The 14,401-nt window shown below is 39.4% G+C and overlaps 1 protein-coding gene across 2 annotated transcripts in view; it reads left to right on the top strand.

Annotated features, from left to right (window-relative positions):
* Positions 1–14,395, top strand: part of eloa (elongin A) — a 51,445-nt gene extending 37,050 nt beyond the window's left edge. For both annotated transcript variants that reach the window (XM_048558032.2, XM_048558033.2), the window contains exons 8-11: positions 4,077–4,257; positions 11,595–11,703; positions 11,974–12,128; positions 13,669–14,395. In XM_048558032.2, coding sequence (XP_048413989.1) covers positions 4,077–4,257; positions 11,595–11,703; positions 11,974–12,128; positions 13,669–13,730 — 507 coding nt within the window. In that variant the 3' untranslated portion in view covers positions 13,731–14,395. The remainder of the gene's footprint in view (positions 1–4,076; positions 4,258–11,594; positions 11,704–11,973; positions 12,129–13,668) is intronic.
* The last annotated feature ends 6 nt before the right edge of the window (positions 14,396–14,401 follow it).

The following is a 14,401-nucleotide window of genomic DNA, read 5'->3' as shown; positions in this document are numbered from 1 at the left end:
GGTAAAAGTCACGCTGGATCCAGATTCAAAACTTTTTCCTAGTCGGTGTCTTGGTCATTAGGTGCAGCATCATCGTCAAGTTAGGTGTTGACTGGGTCCCTAAATATCCTGGTACTCTACTGTGAAAGATAAAGATTTTTGTTAGAAATTGATATTTTTCATTAGTAAAAGAGATGGGTGTACTCTATGCTTGGGGGCGGAAAAAAAGGATGTACCATACACTGGCATCAGTTGAAACAAGCCATATTGTAGTGTAATGGAGAGCTTGATAGTCTGAGAAAAATGAAAATGGAACACAGTGGGCAGCAATAATTCAGATAACATCAGCTGTGATCTGCGAATAATTTATAAACAACAATTATTTCTCAATGTCGTTGGCCAACTGACAAATGTTGGCACTAATGGAAAAAGTTAGCTTTTAATGTGTAAGTGTTAGGCTCTATAAAGTCCAAGATTGGTATGATATATGAATGATACACCTCAGGGCATGTTTAGCAACGCACACCCATTGTGGAAACCAAGTCATTAAGATGTGGGAGCAGAGAATTGTCATTTGTTTCCTGTGGCTATTTTGTCAAACTAGCTGGAAGTTTGGAAACTTTGGGACATGGGTGTCTAGTTGGCTGTTTAATAAACACTAAAATAGTTCATGCTGGTGTAGGTTTCACAACTACATAGTCACATGTAGACATGAGGATGAGGTTACTGTTTTCAAAAGAGCTGCCAGCATGGTCAGATGATCTGAACCTGACTTCATTCAATTTTTTTTTCAGACATTGCATAGAACAAGGTCAGACTAGGTTGGGAAGTGTTGCAGTTGTCTACAACATTTCTAAAACTTTTTGACTAACTATTTTCGCTACTTTAAGAATTTATTTAGTTCTTAACCACTACGTAATATTCACCATCATCTTGAGTTCTCCTCCCAAAAGCAGTTCTAACCCACACCAATGAGGTCTCAACCAAGGATAAGGAAAAGAAGCAGCTCCCAAATACACTCTAGCAGAGAGAGATTGAACCCCATGCTATTGGTATTAATCTGATGCACATTGGTCATGCATCCAACGGAACTAACTGGTCTCCAAAGTTTGTATTTTACTGTATAAATATAAACAACCATGAATTTCAGACGAAAGTTTCCTCCCTTTACCGTCATGCTTTATCAAGATGATTTTACTTGAACAGACTTCTCTCCCTTTTTCCCCCCTTGTCTCTCCCCAACCCTTTCCTGCCCCTCTTTTTTTCCCCTCCTGCTCCTGCCCACCCCTATCCCCTGTCCTCCCCACCCTGCCCCTCCCTCTGCCTTTGCCTTTCCTCCCTCCCTTTCTTTCAAATGGACAAAGAGAGATAATAGGCCATTTGATCTCCAAGTATTTGCAGTCTCGAGTGGAACATGATAACAATCCACTTGCAATATTGGGATTTTCTTGTTCTGTAATTTGCTATTCCAGACCAAGTATTAATCTTTCATGGTTACAAGACTCGGTTACTTAAAATTATAATTTAATATTCAGAGCTCATTTATCTGGTACTGCTGCTGCCTCTAGTGAATCATGAGTGATGTGCATAGAACATAAAACATAGAACAGTACAGGCCCTTCGGCCCATGATGTTGTGCCGACCTGTTATCCTATGTAAGATCAAACTAAGCTGCATATCCTTCATTTTACTATCATCCATGTGCCTATTCAAGAATAGCTTAAATGTCCATAATGTATCTGACTCTACTACCGCTGCTGGCAGTGTATTCCATGCACCCACCACACTCTGTGTAAACAATCTACCTCTGGCATCTCCACTATACCTTCTTCCAATCACCTTAAAATTATGCCCCCTCATGATAGTCATTCTTACCCTGAGACTTTTCCCCCAGGGAATCAACTCCATCTATGCCTCTCATGCTTCTCTCCAAAGAGAAAAAGCCCTAGAACCTTCAACCTTTCCTCATAAGATCTGGCATTCAGGCAGCATCCTGGTAAATCTCCTCTGCACCCTCTCTAAAGCTTCCACATCTTTCCTCTAATGGGGTGATCAGAACTTAACCACAATATTCTAAGTGTGGTCTAACTAGGGTTTTATAGAGCTGCAGCATAACCTCGCGGCAGTCAAACTCAATTCCCCTGCCAATGAAAGCCAACACACCATGTGCTGCCTTAACAACCCTATCAACTTGGGTAGCAAATTTGAGGGATCTATGGATGTGGACCCCAAGATTCTTCTGTTACTCCACACACCCAAGAATCCTGCTATTAACCCTGTATTCTGCATTCAAATTTGATCTTCCAAAATGAATCACTTCACATTTTTTTCCGGGTTGAGTTTCATCTGCCATTTCTTTGCCCAGCTGTGTATCCTGTGTCCCGTTGCATCCTACAACAGCCATCCACAACTCCACCAACCTTCTGTCATCGGCAAACTTACTAATCCACCCTTCCATTTCCTCATCCAAGTCATTTATAAAGATCTCAAAGGTCACATGGTTAAGTAGATTGTCAGTGAAATTTTCAAATTCTTAAAATTGTACAAAGTAATCCACTGGTGGAGTAGAAAGTTTGAGGAAGTTGGCTTTCGTGTTTTGAACTCCGATGATCAGAGGTTATAGTTGAATGTGCATTCAATTTGTAGTTTGTACTTTTGTAAGCCTTAGTTTCACAGGTTTCAATAAGAATACCTAGAATTTTCAAAGTAAAATAATCTATTTTGAGAAGCACTTTTCAATTTTCATGCTTAACTAATCAAAAGTTATCAAAACAGAAGAACTAATTTTATATGTGGCTGCAGTTTTATTAGGCCATGCCTTATTTGCAAGAAAGGAGACTAAGTACACAATTATAAATGATGATCTTATTGAACGACTGAATCCTCACTTCAGCTTCTGTAGAAAATGTAGGTTATGGTATTTAGGCAACAATATAACTGGAAATGGACCTGGAAATGACATTGTATACCCTTTGAAAATGACCAATGGACAGTATGGGATGCCTAATAAATATTGCCACTTCACATAGAAAGGTCTTCTATTTCTGTAATGTTGAGTTTTATAGAGCCGAGTTGTATCAGCTCTGATTCAGCAGCCAATCATGGATTGAAATTCGTCTGGACCAGTGGCACAAAAGGGACAATAGTGATCAGCAATTTGTTTTGTGTCTCATTATCTGCTCCATTGACTGCCACCCAAGACCAGTTTCATCTTCCTCAGTGTTTAGATGTTGATATCCAAAATTATCCTTAGTATTTACACTGATCACTCCTTATAAGAGTTGAGATTAATTATTTTCCAGAACATCTGCTGTCTCTTTCTCTCTTCACTATTAATTCTCTCTAGTTCCTATATATGTACAGATGTTAGATTTTGATCTGTAGATCAGATCTAATTTCTGCTAATTAACCCAGGAGGCCAGTTTTAATAGACAAGCCTAGATGGTGAGCATAAATAGATTAGTTGATTTAGATGGAACTTTTTAGCTGTAACTAATCCTGCCCTTTTAAAATACCCATAAATGTGCACTTTCCAACACCTTACTGATACAAAGCAAAAATTCTGGAAATTTGCTCCTTCCTGTAGGCTCTTGGTATTGTGATTGATTGCATCCCTACTAGTCTGTCTTGACTGCACTAAACTAAAACAACATTGTAAGAATTAATTTGGGGATCAATATGGTTTCATACAAATTGTGTCTGTGTCTACAGTACAAAAATGCAATGTAGCTTCAGTGAAGACTGATTTTTGGAGGATGGTAAATTAGCTGTAGAGGTGCTTTATAAAGTTTAAAGTTTAGGATTATGTTTCATGTGGACTGGTTGGACCAAAGGGTCTGTTTCTGTGCTGTATGACTATGCATGATTATTTTAATTGATTTAGTTTTAATCTCTATCTTTCAGTAAATGGGTAAAGAGGAATTGTAGCCAAAAACAGGTGGCATATGGTTAAAAAAGCTACGTTAGATTTGGTTAAATTGGTAACTACAATCTGTGTCAAAAATGCTGTGCAAGAAAAGAAAATCTAAGCCTTTCCTTTGACCTTTACTTCAACTTTTTCCATCAGTATCTAATTGTGCATTTCTGCTGCCAAACAGACTTTTGTTGAAGAAACTGATCACCTGTGGCTGAGACATTGTAAACGAGATTTTAAGAACCAGGACCGACAAGAGTTTGAGTCATGGCGTGAAATGTATCTACGTCTTCACGATGAGCGAGAGCAGAAACTGCGAGCTATAACACAAAGCATTAGTTCAGCACATGCCAGCAAGCCAAAGGGTAAAGAGCTATTTTAGTGAATGCAATAGTTCAACTAATTGGCAGATATTTTACTTTGAGTTGTAATAATACAATGAGAAAACACCTGATATTTTCATTTGTTTCAGAAGATTTGCTGCTAGCACTTTCACTTAGAGGTATCCATAATCCATAATTCAATGTTCAGCTGTTTTTATAGTTTAGCATGTTGTTATGAACTGTAACTATAACTGATATTTGAATATATTGTAAAAGCAGATTCAAAGTGACTTTCAAAGTGATGCTGGATATATACCTGAAAAATAAATACACGCAGGGCTATGGGATATATACCTGAAAAATAAATACACGCAGGGCTATGGGATATATACCTGAAAAATAAATACACGCAGGGCTATGGGAAATAATTGACTAATCCTTTCAAACCAGGGGGCAGAATAAGTGGTAGGGCCAGTTAGGATTGAGAGGAGTAATTTTTTGCACTTGGAGGATGTTAAATCTTTGGAATTCTGTAGCCCAGAAGGCTGTGGAGGCTCAGGGTATGGTCAAGACCGAGATGGATATATTTATGGATATTAAAGACTTCAAGGTGTGTGGGGAAAATAGTGCTAAGTTAGAAGGTCAACCATGATCTAGTTGCTTGGAGGAGCAGGCTCAAAGGGCCGAATGGCCTAGTCTTGCTTTTGTTGATTATGTTCCTAAAGTGAGGTGCAGAATAACTTTCAGTTCTTTGTGTATCTTTAAAACTTGCTGATGAACACACTTTTTACCACAGCAGCAATACATTTGGTTTTTGCATGTTCTTTAAATATAGCTTCTCTGTGAATTGACCATTTCCGATTTCGTAACATTTCTTGATTTTACTCAGTGTTGCCGAGCAAACATAGAACATAGAACATAGAACATAGAACATAGAACAGTACAGCACAGAACAGGCCCTTCAGCCCACAATGTTGTGCCGACCATTGATCCTCATGTATGCACCCTCAAATTTCTGTGACCATATACATGTCCAGCAGTCTCTTAAATGACCCCAATGACCTTGCTTCCACAACTGCTGCTGGCAACGCATTCCATGCTCTCACAACTCTCTGCGTAAAGAACCTGCCTCTGACATCCCCTCTATACTTTCCACCAACCAGCTTAAAACTATGACCCCTCGTCCTAGCCATTTCTGCCCTGGGAAATAGTCTCTGGCTATCAACTCTATCTATGCCTCTCATTATCTTGTATACCTCAATTAGGTCCCCTCTCCTCCTCCTTTTCTCCAATGAAAAGAGACCGAGCTCAGTCAACCTCTCTTCATAAGATAAGCCCTCCAGTCCAGGCAGCATCCTGGTAAACCTCCTCTGAACCCTCTCCAAAGCATCCACATCTTTCCTATAATAGGGCGCCCAGAACTGGACGCAGTATTCCAAGTGCGGTCTAACCAAAGTTTTATAGAGCTGCAACAAGATCTCACGACTCTTAAACTCAATCCCCCTGTTAATGAAAGCCAAAACACCATATGCTTTCTTAACAACCCTGTCCACTTGGGTGGCCATTTTAAGGGATCTGTGTATCTGCACACCAAGATCCCTCTGTTCCTCCACGCTGCCAAGAATCCTATCCTTAATCCTGTACTCAGCTTTCAAATTCGACCTTCCAAAATGCATCACCTCGCATTTATCCAGGTTGAACTCCATCTGCCACCTCTCAGCCCATCTCTGCATCCTGTCAATGTCCCGCTGCAGCCTACAACAGCCCTCTACACTGTCAACGACACCTCTGACCTTTGTGTCGTCTGCAAACTTGCTGACCCATCCTTCAATTCCCTCGTCCAAGTCATTAATAAAAATTACAAACAGTAGAGGCCCAAGGACAGAGCCCTGTGGAACTCCACTCACCACTGACTTCCAGGCAGAATATTTTCCTTCTACTACCACTCGCTGTCTTCTGTTGGCCAGCCAATTCTGTATCCAAGCAGCTAAGTTCCCCTGTATCCCATTCCTCCTGACCTTCTGAATGAGCCTACCATGGGGAACCTTATCAAATGCCTTACTGAAGTCCATATACACCACATCCACAGCTCGACCCTCATCAACCTTTCTAGTCACATCCTCAAAAAACTCGATAAGCTTTGTAAGGCATGACCTACCCCTCACAAAGCCGTGTTGACTGTATTTGATCAAGCCATGCTCTTCCAGATGGTCATAAATCTTATCCCTCAGAATCCTTTCTAACACCTTGCAGACGACAGACGTGAGACTTACCGGTCGATAATTGCCGGGGATTTCCCTATTTCCTTTCTTGAAGAGAGGAATTACATTTGCCTCTCTCCAGTCCTCAGGTACGACTCCAGTGGAGAGCGAGGATGCAAAGATCTTCGCAAGTGGCGAAGCAATTGCATTTCTCGCTTCCCAAAGCAGCCAAGGACAAATCTGATCCGGGCCTGGCGACTTGTCAATCTTAATGTTTGACAAAATTTTCAGCACATCAGCTTCGTCTATCTCTATCCATTCCAGCATGCACACCTGCTCTTCAAAGGTTTCATTCACTACAAAGTTCGTTTCTTTCGTAAAGACAGAAGCAAAAAACTCATTTAGGGCTTCCCCTACCTCCTCAGGTTCCACACACAAGTTCCCTATGCTATCCCTGTTCAGCCCTACTCTTTCTTTGACCATTCTCTTATTCCTCACATAAGTGTAAAATGCCTTTGTGTTTTCCCGGATTCCTTCTGCCAAGCCTTTCTCGTGCCCCCTCCTGGCTCTCCTCAGACCATTTTTGAGCTCCTTCCTTGCCTGCATGTAATCCTCTCTGGCTGAACTTGACCCTAGCTTCCTCCACCTTATGTAAGCTACCTTCTTCCTTTTCACTAGAAGCTCCACCGCTCTTGTCATCCAAGGTTCCTTTATCTTACCCCTTCTTGCCTGTCTCTGAGGGACATATTTACTCATCACTCCCAACAACTGTTCCTTAAACCATCTCCACATGTCGATAGTTCCCTTACCATGGAACAACTGCTCCCAGTCCATGCTTCCTAACTCATGTCTAATCGCATCATAGTTTCCTCTTCCCCAATTAAATATCCTCCCATTCTGCCTAATCCTCTCCTTCTCCATAGCTATGTAGAATGTGAGGCAGTTATGGTCACTATCACCAAAATGCTCTCCCACCACAAGATCTGATACCTGCCCCGGCTCGTTTCCGAGCACCAAGTCTAGAATGGCCTCTCCCCTCGTCGGCCTGTCAACGTACTGCGTTAGGAAAGAGACCTTGGAGTGTAGGTTCATAGTTCCTTTGAAAGTAGAATCACCGGTAAACTGTGTAGTGAAGAAGGCGTTTGGTATGCATGCCTTTATAGGTTAGTGCATTGAATATAGAAGTTGGGGAGGTCATGTTGCGGCTGTACAGGACATTGGTTGTGCCTCTTTTGGAATACTGCATTCAATTCTGGCCTCCCTGCTATAAGAAAGGCGTTATGAAACTTGAAAGGATTCAGGAAAGATTTACAAGGATGTTGCCAGATTTTGTGGGTTTGTGCTATAGGGAGAGGCTGAATAGACTGCCACTATTTTCCCTGGAGCATCGGAATCTGAAGAGTGACCTTTATTGAAGTTTTTAAGCTTGGTGTATGGATAGGGTGAATAGCTAAGATCTTCTCCCCAGATTAGGGGAGTCCAAAACTAGAAGGCATAGGTTTAAGGTGAGAAGGGAAAGATATATAAAAGGGACCAAAAGCGCAACTTTTTCTCGTGGAAGGTGGTGCATGTAGGCAATGAACTGCACGAGGAGGTCGTGGATGCGGATACAATTACAACATTTAAGAGATGTTTGGATGGATTTATGAATAAAGGGGGTTAAGGTGGATATGGGCCAAATGCTGGCAAATGGGGCCACATTACTTTAGGATATCTGCTCAGCATGGAACAAGTTAGATCAAAGGGCCTGTTTCCATGCTGTACATCTCTATGACTCTATCTCGGGTCATCTGCCGCTGAAGCTATCATTTATGCCTTCATTGCCTCTAGACTTGATGAGTCAATGCACTCCACGTTCTACCCACCATGTACTTGAAGTCATCTAAAACTCTTCTGTCTGTGTCTTAACTCGCACAAGTCCTGTTTCCCTTTACCCTGAACTTTGTGCTCATTCACCTACATTGGCACCTGGTCAAGTCATGTCGGGTGGGGTGATGCACTGGTAATGTCACTGGATTTGTAATCTGGAATTCTAGGCTAATGTTCTGGGGATATGGGTTCAAATCCCACTATGGCAGATGGTTGAATATGATGAAAAGCTGACCTAATGGTGATCCTATAACCATCATTATAAAATCTCATCTGGTTCCCTAAAGTATGTAGAGAAGGGAAATCTGCCATACTCAACTGCTACAAGCCTGCATGTAACTCTGGATCCACAGAAATGTGGTTGATTCATCTGTAAAGTTCTCCAGCACTCCAAGAAATCTATTGTATAATTCTGGCCTCTTGTGCATATTTTTGACTATTTGACCATTTGTGACTGCACCTTCAGTTGCCTAGGTCCTAAATTTTGCAGTGCTCTCCCCATACCCCTCTGCCTTTCTACATTGTTTTCTTCCTTAAAACCTATCTTCTTGATATAGTTATTGTCCATCAGTTAATATCTCGTTATGTGACTTGGTGTTATAGTTTGTTTTATAATGCTCCTGTAAAATGCCTTGGGATTTCTTATGACACTCAATGTTATATTAATGCATATAGTGATCAAATGTAGGATTGGAATGATCTGGTGCGGAAATTTCAGACAATTTCAGTTTTAATTTTTGATGATTCACACTGACATTAGTTTAACATACTGCTTCTTTTCCCTCAGCCTTGAGGTTTTCATTCATCCAGATCTGTTAACTACACTTTAGAACAGGGGTGGGAAACCTGCGGCGTTCTGTCTTTGTTCACAAATACTAAATCCGTCTTTTTAAATCTGTACACCATTTTTAAAAGTTTTTACTGGTAACCCAATCATGTCAAAAACTAAGAAAAGAACGTTAAAGGAAGAGAACAATATTCAATGAAGAATAGGAATTGCAGGATTGTGGTTGCTGTGAAAGATAAAATGATGTGTTTGCTCTGTGATGCCATAATTGCAACAATGAAGAAATACAATGCATATCAGTATTATGCAACTCATAAGGACCACAAATATGCTAAACTGGAAGGAGAACCCTGAAAGTCTGCACTTAAGGAAGTGAAAGACCAAAAGCAGCAGCAACAGCAAGTATTTAAAACCACGAGGGACTGACATCACTGAAGCAGCTTATAAAGTAGCATATATACTTGGAAGAAGAGGTAAGCCATTTAGCGATGTAGAAATCATAAAAGAATGCATTGTTGAAATTGTAGAATGTTTTGTTTATATTCAGATAAGGTTAATAAGTACAAGCAACTGCCCCTTTCAAGAAGGACCATAACTGATTGGCAACATGAATTTGCCTTCAATGTAACAGAACAGCTTCATAGAATATGCCAAGGTGAAGACATTTATTAGTCAACTGCCATGGATGAATCCAGTGACATTCCAGACTCCAATGCAGGTGTTTCTTTTTTAATTTGTGTTATAACTGTGGATTTTCATTGCCTCAGAGTTAACCCTTACTGTGAGGACACGTGGAACTGACATCTTCACTGTCAAAGAAAAATGCCATGAAGCGAAACTGAATTTATGTAATTTAGCAAGCATATCCACAGGTGGTGCACCTTCCATGAGAGGAAAATGTGCAGGATTTATTGTGTTACTACAAAAAGAATTACCTGATCCAGATCCTTTGATTTCCTCTCATTGTCTTTTGCATCAACAGAATCTCTATGCCAAATCTACAGTTTTAAGTGACACATTAAATAAAGTTTTATAGGTATTGTAAACTGCATTCAAGAAAATGTATCACAGCATCCCCAATTTCGCAACATGCTTCAGCTTGATGAAACATTCAGTGTGGATTAGCCATATCATTCTGAAGTGCGTTGTTGTCATAAGGACAAATACTTGTAAAACTTTTATCTTTGTGAACACAAATCACAAGATTTTTTGAGGAACTGAATGAACCAGGTGAATTGTCAAAAGAGTATTTCTGCAGAAATGCTGCATTTTTATATATAATGTCAAAGCAAAATGATCTAAATTTTTTTTTTGCAAGGTAAAACTAAATCTAAAAATGATACATGGCTAAAATCCAGGCATTTTTGAAAAAGGTCAGCTTTTTCCAAACTCTTACCCAATTGCAACTTTCAGCTTGAACACTTTCCTGAACTGGCAAAGGTAATTAATGAACAGGGTACAGGCAAGTCATTAAAGAAAGGTGACGTGAAAGAATACACAACTGTTCTAGACTCCCTGTTGAAGAATACAATGAAAAGTTTGCAGATTTTGAGAAATATGATCTCACACTGAAATTAGCTTTTCAACAACACCTGGTTGACGTCTCCAAAGCACCTGTTGACTTACAGATGGAATTGATTGAGCCATCAGAAGATAATATTCTGAAGTCTCTATTTGACACTAGGAAGGATCCCATTGAAATATGGAAAAATGCTGTCGAATACCCATATCTACGTCAACATGCTCGTCGAATGCTGTCTTGTTTTGGCACAACCTACTGTTGTGAATCAACATTTTCATATGTGACACAAACTAAAATGCGCTTGAGACCTCGGATGAAACACATTCACCTGGAGGACCAATTAAAGCTATAGTCAATGATGTTGGAATCTAATATTTGATTCCTATCTCAAAATAAGCAATCACAAAAAAGTAATTAAATAGTTTGTTGTCCATGTTTTTCACTTATTAGTTCTGTTGTCAACTTTGCCAAACAAATGTGATTTTGCTGAATTTTTATATGGTTTAAAATCCTCACATAATAGCATGCATTAATTAAAATTAGTAAAGTTGACAAAAATATGGCATTTTATTGTATCTGTTAAATTCTCAGTATGCAGCCTAATAGGATATCGGTTAAATAAAATGTGGCCTTCCAATGTAAAAAGGTATCCCACCCCAGTTTTAGAACCTGACTTGGGAAAAGCAACTATTTTTGATAATTATAATTTTGTCACAATTTAGAATGGGTAAATTTCCAAATTCTACTGTCAAGATTGCATTATGAAAATCTAGCAATTTGCGCGAGCCACAATGCTTGTTTTTCGACAGTTAGAATTAAATGACAGAAAAGTGAGTGTTGCATTCTTGATTTCCTGTAATGCATTCCTGATGGGCAAGGTTGTGTGTCTCAAGTATCAACTATTGTAATAAACTTTGGGATGCTTCACAGTAACTGAGAAATGTACAACATGTATCTTTTTCTACATCTAAATACTGACTGGCTTGCGTTTTAAAAACAGGCCGACAAGCAAAGCTGGCCTTTTTAAATACTGAAGTAAAGCCACCCAGAGATGTAAGGCGCAGACAGGAGAAGCATGGAACTGGAGTATCGATTTCAGCGCCTCCGAGGTAATGTCCTGTGTTAATTTTAGATATGGTACGATAGACCTGTAATCTGCAAGTCAGAGTTCGGTTTTCGTCTTTTGACAGGCTAATGAAGGCTTTTCTAGACTTAATTGACTTTATATGATTCTTGGTCTCGGAAAGCTAGTGAAAAGAATCACTTGTTGAAAAATCATACCATCTAAAACCTCAAATGCCATAGTAGGATAAGTGTGTAGAATTATATTTAGAGCTCTTGAACTCATTTTGTTTTATTCCTTACTATCCTTTCTGTAGGATAAAGGTGCAAAGTCAAGTAGGAAGCAGTGGCAGTGGAGGAGGCAACCAGTCTTTTGATGGTCCTAGCACTAGCCATGGCTCCACATCATCCAGTCTGACACCCCCCAATAGTGGAGGAGGACTCCACGAATCCAAGAAACCCCAGGTCAAAAGTAAGTTTTAAATATGTATTTTTTTTGTTGTCCCAAGACTCCCAGTTCTTTTTTTAAATAGTGAATCTGTGCTTATTGAGTGAAATATGACTGCAGAGGAACGGGAACCTCACAGCTCAGTAACCGCATCTAGTAATTTCAGTGATATATTGTGCTAGGCAATAAAGATCTGCCACCTGACTCTTGTGATATCTCAACTGGTGGATGCTTTGCATAGTGTAGCTCAGCTATTCAAACCTGCAAGCACCTAAGTTTGATTCCTCGTGTATGGCTTAATTGGAGCAGCAATGATACGTCGTAGGAAAAAATATCATTCAGAGTTACAGTTCATAGTTGCTGACTTGAATGCCTATGTATGTGGATGCTGATCAGAGGTAAGATTGACCTTGGATATCATCTCTGTTCCTCCTGTTTGCTGACTTGGATTAACACATGGAAAAATATGATTTGGCTAAGGCATGTATGCCTACTGGGACCTTTGAACTGTTTTAGAGCAGAAGTGGCTACCTTCAGAAAAGCACGATTAACAAACTTGTGGGAGTTCCCTTTCATGAGGAATCTTTAAATTAGCAGTTCTTTAGAGCACTTGCAGTTTGCCAGTTTGAGGAACTCAGTCTTTGTCCAGTGTGATGACATTAGTGAAAATAATTTGGAGTATTTCTTCAAGTGAAACTATTGATTGCTTGGGCTCCTTTAAAAGGAATTGCGTGCACTATCACAGGCAAAAATGTACGTGTGTCTGGCAAGAGAAGAAAATTAGTGACTTTAAAAAGTGACAATAAAAATGGGAACTATAATGAAAGTTAACCATGAGGCTCCATTTCTTTAAAAAAAAATTGGATTGGAAAAACCATGAATGAACAACTCAATTTTGTTCATTGTACTGCTTATTTTTATTTGAGTGTTTAATAGTTACACAGTGAGTTGTGGATCTTTGCTTGGAGCAGGATTGACAGGAAGAAGCATCTGAAGTAATGGCTGCAAATATGCAGTATTCAGTTTCTTCAACAACTTTCATGTCCTACAGCACCTTTTTAAGTCTGCTAGCACCAGTAACTTGTACAATCCAGCTGACTAGCTGCAGTCCTTAGCAGTTACTGTTTAAGCAAGGATGTTGACCATATGTATCCATAATAAAATGTTTAATGTTCCTCCCTGTGAGCTATAAAAAGTGCTAAAATTTGTTTCGCTCCCAATTCTCAGATTTTTAATGAGTGGCGGAGAGCATACTGTCAGTTGTAGCAGTTGGAGGTAGAAGCCACTGACCATAGATCAACCTTTGGCTGCTTCAGGAGGGAAAGTCAACTTGCATTTTGGTGTATTTCCTCTATAACCACTCTAAGACCTGCAGTTGAAAGAAGTCTAGATGAGTCTTTGCTGGTTCCACCAAAGAGTGATGCTTGAACAGTGAAAAGCAGGAAGAAAATGACGAATGAACAAAAGCTGAAAGATGTTGAGCACCAGTTATGTGAATAGGGTTGTTTCTCCTCCATAGAAGTTGCTGCTGTTACTATAAAACTTTTATATTCCTGTTTTGCAGAAATTGCACCAATGATGGCAAAAACAATAAAGTTTTTCAAGAACCGTTTTAGTCGAAGATAAAATGTGTCTTAAAGACGGAAGGAACAGTAACATCACCCCCACGCTTTGAATAGTGATGCATCTACTGGTCCTATTCTGAGCCATTTTGCGTGCTCAAGAACATAAGGGTACAAATTGCAATACCAAGAACTTAAAGACAGTTTGTGTGCTTGAAATGATGTCTATGGATTACATCTTATTTTTAAAAATATTTTATTATTTTACATTTAGAAGCGAAAATGTAAGCTCTTGTTACTGGGCACTGAGTGTTTTATTTCCCCTCTAGAATATTCATGTGTAAATAACACTTGGGCCAGTCTTGTTGCACAAAATTTAATCATTATATTTTCCAAATCCTTTTACATTTTTTAAATTGTCATCATAAAGACATGTTGATTTTACTGATGATGAATTTGAGGCCTAGACAATATTAATGTTGCAGTATTGGTTTTAATGTTCTTTCCCGTTGTTCTCTTTCTATCTCTTACTATTGTGCCAATCTTTTCGCATCTCATGCTCTACAGCGGTTTTACATTGGTTGCCTCATTTGGGTAGGATTCATGGATCGTAAATTACATTAACATTGTAGGAAAAGAAATGCAGTCACAGAAATAATTAGTGCCATCTTGACTTCTGTTTTGTGGTAATATTATTTCTCCTAATAAAGTCCTGGTGCTAAAAGTAAACATGTG

The sequence above is a fragment of the Stegostoma tigrinum genome, chromosome 24 (assembly GCF_030684315.1).
Source record: "Stegostoma tigrinum isolate sSteTig4 chromosome 24, sSteTig4.hap1, whole genome shotgun sequence".
Taxonomy (NCBI): domain Eukaryota; kingdom Metazoa; phylum Chordata; class Chondrichthyes; order Orectolobiformes; family Stegostomatidae; genus Stegostoma; species Stegostoma tigrinum.
The sequence above is the reverse complement of the archived record's forward strand: the minus strand, read 5'-3'. Positions and strand labels throughout refer to the sequence as shown.